The sequence below is a fragment of the Homalodisca vitripennis genome, chromosome 5 (genome assembly GCF_021130785.1).
Source record: "Homalodisca vitripennis isolate AUS2020 chromosome 5, UT_GWSS_2.1, whole genome shotgun sequence".
NCBI classification, from domain to species: Eukaryota; Metazoa; Arthropoda; class Insecta; order Hemiptera; family Cicadellidae; genus Homalodisca; species Homalodisca vitripennis.
In genome coordinates, this window is record NC_060211.1 from 33,463,746 (window position 1) to 33,481,906 (window position 18,161).

General features: G+C 33.0%; 1 protein-coding gene across 1 annotated transcript; it reads right to left on the minus strand.

Annotated features, from left to right (window-relative positions):
• Nucleotides 1-1,900: 1,900 nt before the first annotated feature.
• On the minus strand, nucleotides 1,901-17,050 carry LOC124361958 (protein dj-1beta-like). The gene is made up of 5 exons (XM_046816049.1): nucleotides 16,780-17,050; nucleotides 13,914-14,072; nucleotides 12,088-12,157; nucleotides 8,457-8,576; nucleotides 1,901-2,089 (listed from the first exon to the last, which is right to left on the minus strand). Exons 1-5 carry the CDS (start codon nucleotides 17,026-17,028, stop codon nucleotides 1,974-1,976), a joined length of 714 nt encoding a protein of 237 aa, XP_046672005.1. The 5' UTR covers nucleotides 17,029-17,050; the 3' UTR covers nucleotides 1,901-1,973.
• Nucleotides 17,051-18,161: the final 1,111 nt, after the last annotated feature.

Genomic DNA, 18,161 nt, shown 5'->3' on the forward strand with positions numbered 1-18,161 from the left:
CATCAGTAAATAAAATATACATAAAAAGTCAACGATGAGTGTTTAACCAAATGCAGTACTGCAAGCGATGGGCATTGTAAAGTAAAGATGTCTTACTTTACCAGGCGAAGTTCGGGCTAAGGAACCCTCTCTAACACTTAGCCAGACGACCAACGGCTTAAAGATGACTTCCGAACCACCACCAACGGCCGGGCAGGCGGGCTGCTTGCAAGGACAGGATTGCTCAGCGGTCACCCATCCAAGCAGCAGCCACGCTCGACGTTGCTTGATCTGATTATCTTGCGATAACAGTTGTACCCACTACACAGCGCCATTGTCTCCTGGATGTAAATGCTTTATTTTTTTATGGTAGGGATAGAGCCGGTTATTATTGAGTGTTTTCTTTACTTTACTTTACTTTTCCTAATCCTGAACTTTTCAGAAATATGCCTTGTACTAATACCTGGAGTATGTTCAACTGAAACTTTGCACTAGGAAGAGTTTGCGTTTCCCCGTAATGTAAGAAAGCACTAATTGTTCTAGCATTTGAAATTCTGTGGGAAGGGTAACGTTGTCTGTATTCTTCAACAGCGGCCGTAGCATAAAACTGTGAAGTTCATTAGGTTCATCTAACCACTGAAGTAAATTGTCAAGAGATAATTCTATTTAGATTCTCACAGAATTATTATTTGTTCGATAATATCAGATATATCAACAATAGGATTATCTGATGGCTCAACAAGTGGTGGCATTATGTTCCTAACAGGCATCAAAGTCAGCAAAAATTAATCATCACTTTCATCGTGTCTCAGTTATTCTAGCATTATATGATCTATTAAGATGCCTTTGAACTCCAATTCACTACTAAATTATCAAATTTCAATTGTTCGTAATGATGGTTAATGTGCCATCACTGCTCTGACAGACAAACACAAACTCAACTTAAGCTCTTAGTTTCTTGATTGTTTACAACTAAGCTATACAGGTCAGCCAACTTACAGCGTAAGATAAAATACTGAAATACTAAGCTGTGTAGAATTAATACTGAAAAATCAATAATGACACTGTAGAGTGCTGCATTCTATGAGGGAACTAAAACTTAAAGCAATGTAGTATGACAGAATGCCTCCGTCAAGGATTTAGTGTCTTGGAATGTGTTTACAGTGCGACAGAAAGTTCCATCAAAGGCTAAAGACCAATAGGAACAATTTCCCTTGCATTGTAAAATATTTAAAAAAATAAAGTTCAATGGATTTACTTTGTTTTTATCCTGTTATTTTCGAATTTTGCATGTCCTTAGCAACAAACTGCATTCTTCACCCAAACTGTGACTACCTCCCAGTATATGTCATCATATCTTTTGCAGAAACAGTTTTAACACCAGATATACAGAATTCTGAACTTGGTCTTGTGTAATTCATTCTTCTAATGTGACAAATCATAACTTACCAATCAAAGGGTTAACAGCTCAAAATTTATAGGAAAACAGAAGTTTAAATTTGTTTAAGGATACTAAAACAACATATTCATTTAATTTAAAAAAATTATAATTAGTTTTAATTTGACAGGAAATCTTTTTGTAATTACTGAATTTAATGAACATTTCCTAAACAATTCACTAAAATAATTGAAACCATATTTGTTTGCTTCAATTTAATGTTTCTCATAGATTACATACAAGTATATACATTTCAAGAGGACAAAATAAAAAGATTTTGACAAAATATCTATTAAGTCATTAAAAAATTTTACTATTATGCATGAAGCACATATATAATTTTCAATAAACATTGACACGCAAAAAGTACTTGCTCTGCCAGGACTATATATATATGGTTATGGTTCGCCCGACAAGTAAGAGACCGATATATATCGAATTGACTGTTTTAAGGAGAAGGATTTCTTACATAATTAGACTGTAGTTCAACAGGAACATTTATTGGTTAATCCAAATATGTACATAATATCACCAGAATTGCAAAAGGCTGCGACATTTAAAGCAACATTGCCTTTTTCACCTTCTCAGCATTTTCCTTGTCTGTAAGCTTTTCTGCAAGGGCCAGGGCAAAGTCAAAGGCAGTTCCAGGACCCCTGCTGGTAACCAAGTTTCCTAGAGAGAACACAAATCAGTTATCCCATAGTCCAAGAATCTTCAGAATGTATCGTAAACATTGAATATTTAATATATAAGGTGATACGGTTAATTCAGTCACAGTATGATATTCAATTTTAATGGGACAGAAGTTCCACCAATAATCTTGAACTAATTCAATGCATACTTTTTATATGTACTTTTTTGTACGACCGAAACATTCTAGAATATATGGAATAGAGGAGTGTCTGGGGGTCCTGCCTCAAAAAATATTTGAAAATAAACTTAATACTTATTTGGGCTATTTGAGTTTTAATTTGTCTTTTCATATTACTTTAAATGAAAAAAGTATTCATTTTAAGTATTTATCCTGCAATTCTTTTATCCACATAAAAAATGTAGTTTTAGATTGCACTCCAACAATGATTTTTTGTGCAAATATATAATCCCATTCCATTAAAATTGAACTATAAATCTGTGGTGTTGGACAGTTGCTGATACCACAAACATCTTAACCGTTTCAACTATTAAAAACAGCTTTAGTTTGAAATTTGCTAGAGTACAAAGAACATTCCACTCATGGGGCGTATATAAGCGGGGGGGGGGGGGGGTGTCTCAGAGGGCCCAATAAAGTTCAAGTTCAACTTCTTTATTTTCTCAAAATACATACATTTACCTCCCAGTGCACCTAAAGCAGTGCGTGCGCGAGTTCAAAGGCCTTAAAGCTCACTCAACAATTTCCTATGGAAAGATTCCTGAACCCCTAGTTTTGGGGGGTAGTTTTTGTCTATATACGCCACTGATTCCACTGACTGTTAGTAAAATTGTTCATGACACATGTTTTTTGTAAAGATGAGCAATAAATAAATGCTAAGCAGCGACATAAGTTTTTTTTTAAACTTTTGTTAAATTAAAATATAATATGAGAAATACTGTGTCAGATAATTATCTAGCTCCATGTCAATGTTCATCCATTATCATATAGTATATACAGCATTTTAAGTAAAAGCAGACAGTAGGGCTGGGAACAATTTGGAACATCTGGTGTGCAACTCTAACCTTGCCTGTCCACCAATTCATACCATCTGTTCCTTCACACGGAGCAGTCCTAAGACAACACTTCCGTTCGTCCTTTGTGAAACTGTGCCTCAAGAAAATATTTCTTTTTTCAAGCTTTGCTAATTATGCTCATAAATTTCTAATCTAATAGATTAACCCTACAGCTGGCATAAAGCGAATTTTCATCACTACAGATCCATCTGAATTGGCAACAACAAATATTCGTCGCCAAAGTAGACATGTACAGTTAATTAAATTTTAGGCATTAAAGGTCATATAAATGATTTTTATTTGATATATTCTGAAAAAACATTAACTATAGTAAAACTTTATTATTCTTATTTTGATTATCATACAACATTGGGCAATGTTATTTTGTAAATCGTAAATTTTGTATCTTATTTTATTTTTGTTTTAATTATATCATACTTATATAAGTATAAATGAAGTCAAGAATAAGTTTACCCATGGCATATATTATTCTTTTAGACATCAAACTATATAATAAAAACAGTAAATGCTCGCGCTTTTTCATAAAAAGCCATATAACAAATGAGTTTTGAGGTAAAAGTTAGGATAACTATATATTTTCGGAATTGGCACAACATTTTTAATAAGGTTACATTTTAAGTTTTGATGAAAATCTTGTTGATAAGCAGTTACACTACAGAATATTTAGAAAAATAGTTACAAAAAAGTATTTTTTCAACAATTTGTTAAAACAAATTATTTACATGGAAACTAACAAAAAGCTATTGTTATTATAATACTCTCTAAATATATATGACTAAATTTACACATAATAATTTGCATTGATAGTTATGAAATCGGATACATTATAAAAAACATCTGCGTGGCAGTTGAAACAGAGCTGCCATTACAGTGACACCACTGCCAGTTCTAGGGTTAAGTCTATACATAATTTCTAATTAAAAATATTATACGAAAAATGCATTTCTTATAGATTTAAAGTTATGACTCATAAGCCCACCCTGCTACTTAACCTCACTTTTTGATTTTTTGTGTGATCTAAACAATGCTTAACCCTAGAAATGTGGTAGGGCCTAACCGTATGTCCATAGAATTCCTTGTGGAAGTGTGGCTAGAGCACATGGTTTTTTGTGCAAGTAAACATGTATTTTCTTCTAAATATCACGATTCCTTTGATCTCAATGGATTCAGAAAGTTCTAAACAACACTTTTTCATTTATTTTATGTCTCTAGAGCAATATCACGTGTGTAGGAAATAAAATTAAAACATGCTACATCATTAGTTCAAAACTTGCTCTGATCAAGCATCTTCTTCTCAAAATAAGTAATTTTTAACGAATCACTGCGATTGATCCAGGGAACAGAAACAGGTGTGTTGCAGGGCTTGGTAATAATTATTTCTGCAATTAATTCAGAAATAAATATTTTTCATTCAAGTGTGAATCATTTTGTGATCAGTGAAATAGTTTGTTTACAATTATTTCTATATTAGCTTATAAATGATTCATTGTAAAATGGTTTAGGAGCATATATTAGTCTTTATAGAAAATATAGTGTGTGCAGTTATTTATTGAATACATATAGAAAAATTGTGCTTGTATGAGAAGATATGGAGCATAACTTCCTCAATTTTCAGGGAAATTTGGTGACATATGTTGGGAGCTATGTGAAACTGGAGTGATTCAATGATTTCAGCAAGAACACACATCAGTTTGTCATTTTCTTACCCTCTGTATTCTGTTCAGTTTTGTAATTATAACCAATTTTAGTAAATACATTCAACTTTATATTTCTGACATTATAACAAGTTATAATGTTTAGTAAACAATGTGTCTATATTACAAAAATGAGTGAATCTATTGTAAAAAATACATTACACCTTTTTGTTAACAAGTTATAATGTTAATTATTTTTTGAAAAAAGTAGGCTGTATAAGGTTTTATATTATTTGCCATAAGTTATTTATTTTTTGCTTAATCTTTGCACAATTCCCCTATTCAAAATTATTTTTTTACAAAATATGATGTAAAAAATCCTATGATTGTTTTTGTAATTTAATTTTTAACACTAGATCTTCTTTTATTTAGATCATACATTTTTCAATTAACGGAAACTTGCATAACTTATTGTAACTCAACTTGCTAATCACTACTTAAAACGTACAATGATTATAAAAATGTAATTGAACAGGTTTTATTAACTTATCATAGATAGCGGTGGCTCTTTTAAATGCGCAAACTGTTAGACTGCCAAAGCAACTTCGGTGGTTTACAAAATTACATGTGCAAGACAATTACTTTAGATATTCCATTATGAAACCAATTCTGAATTTTTTAATGACCAAGTCAAGAATAAAAGTAAAGATGGTAATTTAATAACAACTTTTTCATGTGATTCTAAAATTTAAACACAGTACTTGTGTACCTATCTTGTATAAAATTTGGTTTACCTTAGATTGTTTGGATAAAAAAGTTTCAAGTTATGAATTTTCAAAATTGCAGTTTGGTTGATAATCATCAAAAATCACTAACTTTTATTGTTATTGACATAAATACTGGAAGTAATTGTTTGTAAATCATTTGCTATACGTGTCTAGCTAAGTACATAAATAAACACGCTAGGCCTACATTTTAATGAAACTAGCGTTATTGTAGTTGTACTGGTTAGTTTGTGGATAACTTTCTTACTCCAGTATCTAAACGTTTTCATCTGAGAGTAGTGATGAGAAATATAGAGTTTTTGTGCTGCTTGAAAATTCTTCAGACTAGGTAGCAAGTGTCACAGGTGGTGAGGTGGAAAGAAGTAGTTGAAAATTGGGTTATCTTAAAAGGCAACAGACTTGATTGACGACAGCAATTCATCTCTACTATTCATAGGAATATACAGAGTAAATTGAAATTCACAAATATAAAATTTACCGATGATACTTTTTTCGACATGATGTGAACGTAAATCATACATAGGCTTTGTTGAAATCAGTGATTACGTTATTGAGACAGACCTGCACTACTTGTTTCAATACCGCATAACATTGGGAGTTGTAATCATTTGATTATGCTCATCTCTTTCGTACATTGACTGTAGTCATGAAAACTATTGGACTTACTAATGATACATCTGTTAACTGTTAAAAAATCTCATCACTTCTACTGTTACATCTGCTACATTAAATTCCTGGTGGTGTACCATTTTAATCACACACCTTCGTACTTGAGTAAGCTGTCAATGAGATGTCCATATTTGGTTTCATTCTCACCAGACTGGACTTACAGGTAGGTCCTTGTTTTTTTTTTTTTTTATATGTACAATTTGATCTGATATCAAGTTAAACTCTAACGAGTTCATTGTGGCAGGTTATGATTAAATCTTATCTCTTAAGATTTTTTCACACCTAAAAAAGAGGATAGACTCAATATTGCCCTGCAATTGCACTGTGGCAGTCCACAAAAATAAAATTAGTCTTAATATTCAAAAGAATATGAGAAAACAGTGAGTAAAGTACTATTTTTGGCGTAATGGTAAAACACAAAATGGTATACAAGAGTTTCATTTTCACGTTTCTAATCTTTTTGTTTTATTTGTTAAGCCTGCAGACTTTTCTAGTTTTGCACTGAATTTGTAAAGGTTAATATGTCTAAATAAAAACTAACGAGGTACAAGGATTTTTAAGGAGGCTAGGTACAGCTAGAAACACCTCCACTGTGCCGGGACATTAAGGGAGTGGGGCAGCCAGCTTTTAAGAGCTTCAGGTTAACATTTGTCCACACTTTTCAGTAAACGATTTTCACTCTATTGTGTGTAGAAGCCAAGAGAGCTAGCTAGCTAAACCTCATGGTAGAAAACTAAAGGGCAGAAGGCTCCAACAACCATAATTAAAACTTAAAATACACCTGCCCAGAACTCAGTTTGATTTTTTAAACCCTTTTAAGGGCATGCAATGTAACACAATGACTACAGTAGACACATTTATAGAATTCTGGCTCTCCTAAAGTCGTACATGACTCGTGTTGCAGTGAGTATTAAATATGAGCATCTCTACATAAAATAAAGCCTTGGGTAGTTTTGGGGGTTTAGGAGGAGGGGTGACAATGTTGTTCTACATCATGAGTGCAAAAATCTTTGTTATTTTATGGGTTAAATTATGTTAAATCAGTATTGTATATTCTGTCTTTGTTTTAGGACTTGGTACGCCCTGAACCATTACGCAAAAAACGGACCGCTAGTTAGTGTTAAAAAGACATGGGAGTTAGCAATTATAGAAGTAATGTCTGGTAGAATAGATTACAAGAAGACATTAAAGACGATCAACGCCTATCAATTTAATCTGTAAAACTGATTCTAAGGCAAGAACAGATGATTTAATGCCCATACAAGAAAAACTTGAAAACCCATCTTTTTAACAGACTATCCATATAAGCTTAATCTACAGTCAATATTACAAAATAATTACACCTAAAGAAAATAAAACAAAAAAGACAACTTTTAGAAGCTGTCAAAAAGGATATGGGACAGAAAATAAGTTTAAAACAAAGATAAACCAATAAAGATAAGTACAAAATGTTGCATGATTTGGGTTAAGTAAAGGATGATGGTATTGCTGGCATTTACAACATGAGCTTTAAATGTAAGGAGAATGTAAATGAGACCAAGGATGGTGAGGGATGGATGCAGTGCATCCATTGTCGTTGGGCCAGTGAGAGCTTATCCGGGGCCAAAGAAGAAAATGATTATTTTACTTGCAACTTTTCCAGACAGTTTCATCCCAATTATGTAAATTACAAGTTGACCTTATATTGCATCCGATAAGTAAAGGAAAATATAGATAAATTAATAAGAAACAAATCAAGTTAGGTTTATATATTCATATGTCTTATAGCAATAGTCAACTTGTGTAGTAAAAAAATAATATATTACTTAATGAAAAATTTTAATTTTCCTATAAGAATTACATTTTTCTAGTTTCACCACAGTACTTAAATCAATACAAGAATAAAATGATATACAATTTTTACATTGTAAACGAATGTATGCCATTACTTTGTCATATTACTGCGCAGATGCCCCTAAACCACCCAATTTATGGAACTATGTTTTTTCTCCTTTAACAATAATGTAAAAATATTAAAAGGCTAAAACGTAAGGTTTAAATTTTTTTGTTCCACTTGGACGTTACAGACAAGTTCTGCATAACGTAATGTAATTACTAAATAAATACAGATGAATAGCTCAGACTGCATGCATGGCATGGTATTTGATAGAAAAGAGCAAACTACTTAATGACAAGATGGTCTTGTCAAAGTATTTTTTTTTTGTCAAAGAGACACATAATGCTTACCATCAATAACGACCTTGTCCTCACTGTACTTGTAGTCACTGACCAGTTCTTCTTTGACACTAGGATAGGATGTCAGACTCTTCCCCTTAGCAATCCCATGAGCCTTCAGTACTGCTGGTGCTACAACAGAAATGAATACCTGCCAGTCTAATTTATAACGGTCTGGAAGAAAACTTGGATCAGCAGTAAATCTTCATGTTGTGATGTAATGAATTCCAATTCAATACACTAAAAACTGAAACTATATAAGATACTTATTTTAGATAAACCAAATAAATTAGAAATTTAAATTTAATAAATTAGATAGCAGATGAGAGTTGAATGACAAACAATAGACTACAGAGTGAACTCAGTACTCTCTAGGCTTTGTATTATTTCAAATTTTGAATAAGGCAGGAGAAGTAGAAAAAATAATTAGTTTAGCTGTCCTGTGGTAAACCTAATCCTAAATATATTTCAAACATCTGTGAAGATTTTTAGATGTTTCACACTAAATCACACAAAATCTAGAGGAAAGATTTAAAGCAAATATACATCACTTAGTTGTAAGAAAATATTTTTACAGGTGATCATGACACAGAAGACAACATAACACGCAGTGTCCCACAACTTTTTATTTGCATGAATAAAATATCAACTATTATCATGTGGTACATAAAAATGATAAATAATATTATCTAACTTTTACTATGGATGCCAGTAGTGACAAATTCAATTAGTTTAAATTTAGACTTAATTCACAAAATTTAAAACAACGTAGCTATGGTGGGAAGGGTTGATTCAAAGTGAATGTTGTGTTTAGCTCCAGTTCACCTTCCTCTTAGGCCAGTGTCTGAAATCTGACGCTGTTACAGACTTGGCTCTTCGAATCTGGAGTCATGTTCATCCGAAGGACCTTTACACGAACTCTTTACGTCGTTTCAACATCAGTCTATGACAGTCTCCAAAACTGCAATCTGTGTGTGTGTGTGTGCAAGTCAGATTTCAGACACAGCACTAAGACAAAAATGAACTGGCGTTCAACTCAACATTCACATTGAATCAAACCATCCCACCATAGCTAGGTTATGTTCAGAAAATTTGGTTGCTCCACCGTGCTTTGGGATTGTGTCTAAACATCATAGTGCACTCAATTGTACACCTGATGAGACAATGAGAATATCTCTTCATCTGGATTACACTACATTTTGTAGTCTAGGTGCCTTAGATGTCGAAACGATGCAGTTTGTTTTGAGGTCTTTTATCACCTACTTTTTTTAACCCATTGCGGATCATTGACGAGCTGGGCTCGTCACGCAGCGGCCGGGCCTAACGGCACGATGACGAGCTCAGGTCGCAAAAGCGGTCTGCTTTTAAGTTTCCCTCCGAATAGTTCTATTAATGTCTGATAGATCGGGCGATCGTCTTCACTTGTCAACTAAGAGTGTTTAACAACGGTCTACGTTTAGAGTTTTCAAAAGTTTTATAAATGTCCTACAGATCGCAGTTGTATGTTGAAGTTGAAAAATCATTCATATGAGTTTACTCTCTGCTTTTTAGTGCTTCTGATTGGGTGTTTTCCTCAGTTATTATTATAATACTTTTGAGGTTAGTAACACAGAACTAAACGACGCAGACGTACATGTTGGCGGGTTTAGTCTAGACAATGGCCCGGATGTTGTAATCGCTTCGCCCGAGCCGCTTTATTTAGACTATGATTCAGACATCATCCCTGCCACCCCAGAACCTTGCTCACGTGTTATCGTTCCTACATCACGGATTCCCCAGCAGGCCCATGTTCCATCTGAACGAATACCTTCACAGCTGAATTTCTAGTATACAATAGCGAGCGATACGATGTGGCGCACCATTGCTGTTCGTGCGGCCGCTGACCGTAAATTAATTCGTGTCTGCTGGTGCCCGTACGCCAAAACAATACGATTCGCAATGGGTTAATCTCCATATGAGCATGACTGTCAAGTTATGCATTTCAGGAGTCAAGTCTGTGACAGCTTCAGATTCCAGATGCTGGACTAAGAGGAAGGTGAACTGGAGCTAAACTCAACATTTGCAAAATTGAAAAAGTTTACATGTAGGGTACGGTACTAGAAATTGTTTTTTTTTACGTTATGGGATGGCATATTTACAGTAGTTGAAGGAGCAAAAACCGAGGAACCAGGACTAACATAAATCGATGAATCATTCCCTCCATGACTACAATTGGAAGAGATATGCAAGCACAGTGAACCTATGACCATAGCATATAGAATCACAAAGCAATATACTACACACTACATGCAATTTGTATGACAAAATCATCAAGAGAACATTGTGTTTGTTTTTCACTGTTAAGTCATATGATACTAATTAGATATATAAATATTGTTATAATTCTTCTTCTGAACCCATGAATTAGAATAGATGTAGTGAACAGGAATTGTTGGGAAACAAGAGCATACACTGTACTATGTCAGGTTAACGTTCATAACTTTGATAAACGATTACTTACTTTACATACAAAAATAGCAAGCAGGATGGTCCGAAAAGGAGACATAACTTTACTTTTAGAGAACTATACTAATTTTAAATAGTACAAGTAAATCGAGTCTGAAAATGCACATGAACTCATTAAAAAATGTAGATACAAGATTAATACAAATGGTTTAAATACAAGATTAGTTTCTATTCCTCATTTTTAAATTTGATTTCCAAACCTTACAAATATTTAACATAATAGCACATTGCAAATTTGTTATTCATTTATTATTATTGATTAACTACTATGTTTAGAAAATGTGTTTTGTAAACACAAAATGATTACAAAGTTCACTGATATTTCTGTTTTGTGCTGAATTTCACCTCACTGCAAACTATCGGAGCACAAAACTCAAATTTGGCATCATAAATATAGATAATTTAAAATAGAAGTACTCTTAAAAGTGCCAAATGTGAAAAAAACAATTTCGCTTAACCTCTGATCTCTTGACTATGAACAATGTAAAATATGTACCTGATATGCGTCAACTTTCATTTCAAAAATAACACAGTACTCCATCTTATTAGATCATAAGAGTTTTCACTAATTAGCTATGGACAGACTCCAATTTAAGATTTTCTCCATATTGGTTTGAAATAATTTTTACTGATAGCTATTTACTGGAGCTATTCAATTATATTCATGGGATATTGCAGATAAATTTGATTTAGTATTTAGTTGGTAGTTATAAAACCTGCTTCACTCTGACTTTATAGCCAAAAAAACATCTTTCCCCAGTACTAACGCTAATTTCAATTATTCTGGTATTGATCAGGATATTGGAATATTTTTCAGTTTCCATTACTTTTCTTTGGAATGTGGTAAATGCTATTTAAAAAAGATATGCCTTCATTCATATTAATCTGAAAGAAAATACGTGCGAAGCCGCAGGTAAGTGCTTATATAGGCTATTGATATTGACTTTTACACTCAAATGCACTGAAACAGTGGTAGGCTTAAGATGAACAATAAATTGCAACCAGCCAGCTGATTCTATTCGCATTCTGGACTGGATATGTTAAAAGTACGTGATGAAAATCAGGTAATAGTTAGTTAAATTGTTAGTTGTCGAAACACTAGATTTTACTTTCTATTCACTTCATCCATTGTACTTACCTGCACATATAGCAGCAACAATACGACCAGCTTTCTCTTGTTCTTTCAGAGCGTTCCCAACCTCTGCAGACTGTAAAGGTCAACAATAAGAGGTTTAAATACTAATAACTATGACTTCAATCAAATATCTCTAGATTAATTGAACTTTATCTTGTATTGCTGACTGTTACTATACTTTCATTATACTTGAAGTTTGACATTACATCTTTAAAATTTTAAATTCAGGTAATTCTATTCAGTTGTTCTATTAATGTTACATCATCATAAGACAACACAAGAAAAATTACAATCAATTACTAACCAAAACGTTGTTATTTAAAGAGAAAATGTAATTACAAATATGTTGCCATTTGTTTGATTACTGATTGTATAATTATTGAAAAGTTATTTATTAAAATTCTGTAATTCAACTAGTCCAGAGATATTAAGTATATATTATGTAAATCCCATGATAAATAAATTAATAATATTATTAATAACACTGATGATGGTTGAATACCGAGGCACGTGTATGGCAATAAAAACATTTTTAAAGGGTTTTAGTTGACTTTTCATTATAATAATAATATTTCATTTGTCAGAAAATCTACTTACTTTTTATGAGCCGGAAGAACTATTAATAATAAGTACGTTACGGATCTTTCAAATAGTGCTCTTAAACACTAACACTATTATCAGAATCGTATTGCATCCAGTGGTCAATTTTACTATCAAGTGTTGTCATTTTTACAACTAATCACACCATTAAAATCACATTACAGCCACAAACACTTTTCTAACAATGAAACCCACCAACGTATAACACAAGCAAGTACATCTCGGTAAAAAAGTCACGCCACTTTGTTTACTCATGTCACCATTACTGCAGTTAGCTGACAACAGCCTGTTGAATATCGTAAATGTTCAGACAAATAAAACAACAAGAAAAAATGTATCAGCAGCACGTTCCTTGTTCTATCCACAGTGTTCTCACATTGATACTTGGTCGAAATAGTTTGGGATTTTTCCACAAGATAGAACCATATGATAGACTGATGGCTGGTGTTATATGAACGTCAAACTGCATAATGCGATCGTGAGGCCCGCATCCATACATCAAAGGGTTAAACAGGTGATAGTAAATGTTTGTTCTTATTCATCTGTCAAAGTCAGACCCTTAAGAGTTGCAGGCCTCTATTTGGAAACTTGATGTTTCTCTCACGGACAATTGTACATTTCTTGCTCCTGTGTTTCAAGCGGAAGACACGTACAGTAAAACACATTTCATACACATTTTCATACAGTAAAACAAAGCTGTAAATATTGTATATAAGTATGTTCTGTAAACATTACTGTTGTGTGAAAATGTTCCTATTAATTATTAATTCTTTTGAATTAATTTATAATTAACAATTAATTCCTATTATTAATCGTTTCAACTACTTTGAGATAACTAATTTCATCCCTGTTTTATATCTCGGCCTGCAACAAGCTGCTATACACATTTATTTGAAACCCGTATGAAGGACGGGTATTCTGTAACTAAATCCTATATCTTAGGTTCTTAGACTTTACTGACAATGGTGCAATACCAGTATGCTTAATACAAGCTTTTTATAATTTCTGCAATGAACATAATTGATGATTGATGAACATGATAACATTTACAAAATAATAAATTTTTGCAACTCTGCATTTAATAAGTACACGTGCATATATTACAGCATAATTAAATATTTACAAAACAAGAAAAAGTTTGCACATGTAATAAACTTGCGTTGGGTGTACAGGACAACCTGCAATATCAGTATTCTACTCATGATAAAGGCATTAAGAGTTAAACCTACCGCTGAAAACTTCACATATCCAGCACCTCCGGGAAGTACAAGTGCATCATATGGACCTTTCTTGACTGCTTCTGCCAAACTAGTATCTGGTACTATTACCACATCTCTGGAGCATTTGACAGGGTTGGAGCCTTCCACACCGGCCACTGTCACAGCTACCTGCCAATCAGACAACCTGATCACTTTTAGATCTTAGTTAATTGTTTCTGCCAAAATAGTACCTCAGCCATTCTATGGAAAAGTAATCCAAGCTGTAAAATTTAAACAATTTTTTATAGTTTCAGTTTTAGTGTTATTAGTAAGTGAAAAATCTGAGCTGACAGAATCAATAACTATTCTTTTAATTACTGATAGTTTTACATATTTTTGTACTATTAAATAATATGTTCCTGTTAGCCTTGTCATATTTGAAGTTACAGGCGATTTTGAAAAAAAATTTAGAACAAAGACCACCTTCAACAGCTGTTTGCTAATATTTGGAGAGAAGTTACCCTTATTAACTGTACTTTTCAGTGATAATAGTTTTGATCAAGTTGATGATCAAAACTTGGAAGTCCACCTTGTTGTAAAGGCTCCCCAGAAGTCCAGTCCATAACAGGAAAGGTAAGATATTTAAGAAATATGTAGACTATTCAAGTCTCCAGAAATAAAGAAATCTGAAAATCAAATAATTTATAAATTTGAAAAGTCATTTGAATTATAACTTTTTAATTTAAGAAGACTCCTTATATAAAAAATATAAGCTTAAAGAGACTTTAATTAAGTTATAATATTGTAAAGTAGTGTATACTTTAGTTTGGTAATTAAAAATAACATTTATTATACCTTTATCATGAGTCACATCCGAAATGTCCCGTGCGTAACGCATACTTAGTTTTACAAATATTGTTTTCCTCATTATAAAGAAGCTATACTTTAAATTGACACTATTACGTTATTAATTAAGTACAAGAGTTTTCTAACACACATTCTTTGAAATTGAGCACCAATATATTTCACAGAAAATCTTACATGAAGTTGATGTTCTTTTTCCCGTCTCTTTTTCGTCCCATGCATAACAGACCTTTAATTGTTCACAGATGGTTTGAGAATAATAATTAATGATTTCAAACTATGTTTAAGAATTCTTAATATTTAATTAAATTTATCTTTCAGGATGTCCCATCCATATCAATGGAATGGCTGATCTGGTACAATAATAATGTCTATGGAGCAATTGACAAGGTTTGAGCCTTCAATATCAGCCACTGTCACAGCTACCTGCCAATCAAACAACCTGAACACTATTTGATCCTACTTGACTTCTTCCACAAGAGAAGTGTATAGCACTTTAATTACATCTCTGGAACATCTGAAGGGTTAGAGTCTTACATACTGATCACAGTCAGAGCCACCTGTTGAACAATCAGATAACCCGATCATTGTATAATCCTTCATAACTACTTCTACCAGAATGCCTGGCTTTATGGTTACATTCTCTGGGCCACTTGTCAAGGTTGGAGTCTTTCACATTGGTCACTATCACATTTACGTAACTGGAAATCAGTAGGCTACACTTATATAACAGTTGACTGCTGAGAAATTATTGTTGGATAAGATGTTCTTGGTAGTAAATGACTACGAAAAATATCTAAAATGGTTGAACATTTTGAACTTTGCAAAAGACATTGTGGTCCATTTTGTAACATAAATTCAAATATTAATATTTGAAATAATTCAGGGTTATTTTAATTATTTCTAAAATAATTTATTTCCTTACATTCATAAAAATAAGTAATGGCTCTGTAGTTTTATTTTAAATTTAACTGTGATGATAGACGACCTAGCACAAAAATTAAGCTGGCTTCGAATAATATAATTAAGTGTAATGAATAATATCAACAAGTAGAAAACGTGTAAAAGAAGTGTTTAATGCTAGTTTAATGAAGAAAGTTGATGCTAACTTTACTGTAAACTTTACATTTTAATATAAATAACTGAATAACTCATGAATAATCAGTAAAATACATGCTATTCTATAATCACATAGAGTTGGAAACAAACTGTCAGCAAACAGGTGATTTCACTCTCATGAAATGACAAGATAAGAGAATGTTTTGACAATTTCAACCCCAAATGGCCCCAAGATGAGGAGGAGGAAAAGTGAAACAAAAGTCTAGAATCATTGTTCAATAGAACAATGGTATGAATGGCATAGATTGTAGAGATCAGATAATCTTATAATATTCATAAAATCGCTTTCAGTGCCAGATCATCTAATATGATCTCATGTCGGAAAAGATGGATTATCCGGAACTTTATCTCAGGTCGGGAAAGTACAATTTCGAAATGCCAATGGGCATTTATCGCAGGCTTTGGAGGTGGAAAATACTAACCCACACTTCTGGTGAAAATGAAAACCACCACTAAAGAAAGTACGTAAATTCAAGCTCAGATCATGTGAGCACTCAGAAATTTTATTTTAACCTTACCAATTTTAGTATCAAGGATACAACTCATTAATATTGATGGTTCGATTGTCATGGAGTCAGCTTATTATACTGCAGCAATAGTCTACACCCACTTCTTGGTGAATCCTCAAAAGATTATTCCTATATAATTCTATACGTGGAACTTAAAACAATGGGATGACAATAGTTAGATGTTCATCAATAACAGTGTATAATGAAGTTGTAACAAGCCTAAGGAAAGAATGCATACAAATTGAAGATCTACCTACAACTAGGTTAGGTTACCGGAGTGACCCATTCATGAAATATGTTCACTGACATTCCCACTACAATCAATGAAGAGAAACATTATATTACACTTTAGTTTCAGCTGAGTTAGTTTTTAAATCATCAACTAAACACAGTAATAAACTCACGCCGGCTCGGCGAAGTACGTCGGCTGATATTGTGAATTCCATTTCTTCTGAACCGTCAACAATTAGTACAAGGGCTGACTTCATCTTTGTTCCACAATAATATTTACTGTGAATTGAGTTTATAAAACAGTTACTCTTCGACCCAGACCCGGTTTTAATAACACTACCACGTAAAATGGAAGTACAGTGGTGAAACCTACTTATTCTATTGATTAGGTTATAACTCAATGGCAAGGTCACCGCAGCCATTAATCAAATCACTGGTGGTGATTATGGGTATTTGGCCATTTGGGACGGGTACAGAACCAATTCCATAGAGATATAAATATTTATGTAATACAATAACCACAATCATCATTCAATACTAAAATTTGGGACTTACAAAACATGTATAGGCTAATCCCGTATGATTTAAAAACAGTCTACTATAATAGCCTATGAGAATACAATAAAAAGTCCAATGCTAAAATATGTTGCGACTTGACACTGTGTTGTTACGCGCTATGTATCGAAAAAGGAAAGAAACAGTAAGTATATTAAATAAAAGTGTTAAACAAACAAACATACATTGAGTAAACTCTGACAATCATAAAAATATTCAATATTTTAATTTAATTAGTCAAAATGAGGTCGTTGTTAGAAAATGAGTGAAAATGTATTCCAACTCAAAAAAGAGTTTTATTTGTAGTAGCGCTATTTACTCGTTACTGCACAGAACTAGCTTCACCAAACGAGCTTTCTGCTTCATAGTCCTTATCTAGGGGTGTCTGAAACCATAGGTACCCTTAATTTTATTGATGACTAGGCATATTCACCAAGCAAAGTATTTGCTTCACATAAAATGCTGCAACTCTGCAACTATTAGTGGATAGATGACATAATGCTCTAAAATGTTTTTTCTCTTCAATTTTATACTGGCGGATAGATTTTGCACAGATCTGGATGCCAAAGATGGGTAATGTGACAATTTTACTGGAGTAAATGTACAACGTCTTCCATAGATGTGTAAGTAATAATCCACGAATATCGAAGTAAATTTTCTCAATGTTCGTTAACTAAATTTTTTTACTGTGCAATGCGCTAGTGGTTGCTATTCCACCTAATAATATTCATCCAGGAAAAGGTTAAATTTATGATACCCCTAACTACAGGTCCATATAACAGTTCTAATCTGTGAGCGCTGCACTAGTCAAACAACACTCAGTCTCCAATGCAAAGCTTGCCAGTCGCGAATGGCACATGTTTCTAGCATTGGATGTCACATACATCAAGAGATTTCTAACGGAAACAACTTATACCAGCAACTTGTAGTTATCTTCTCAAAAGGTTTTCTAATCAAGGACGCTGGTAATCACCACTAGACTAGACTTCATCATAAAAGG

Bases quoted from the DNA above. Each gene is read 5' to 3' on its own strand.
- LOC124361958 (XM_046816049.1), bottom strand. From the start codon at position 17,028: ATGGCTGCGGTGACCTTGCCATTGAGTTATAACCTAATCAATAGAATA. The intron at 14,073-16,779 runs GTGAGTTTATTA...TCTGATTGGCAG, and splicing joins ACGTACTTCGCCGAGCCGGC to GTAGCTGTGACAGTGGCCGG. The intron at 12,158-13,913 runs GTAGGTTTAACT...TGACCTTTACAG, and splicing joins GATATGTGAAGTTTTCAGCG to TCTGCAGAGGTTGGGAACGC.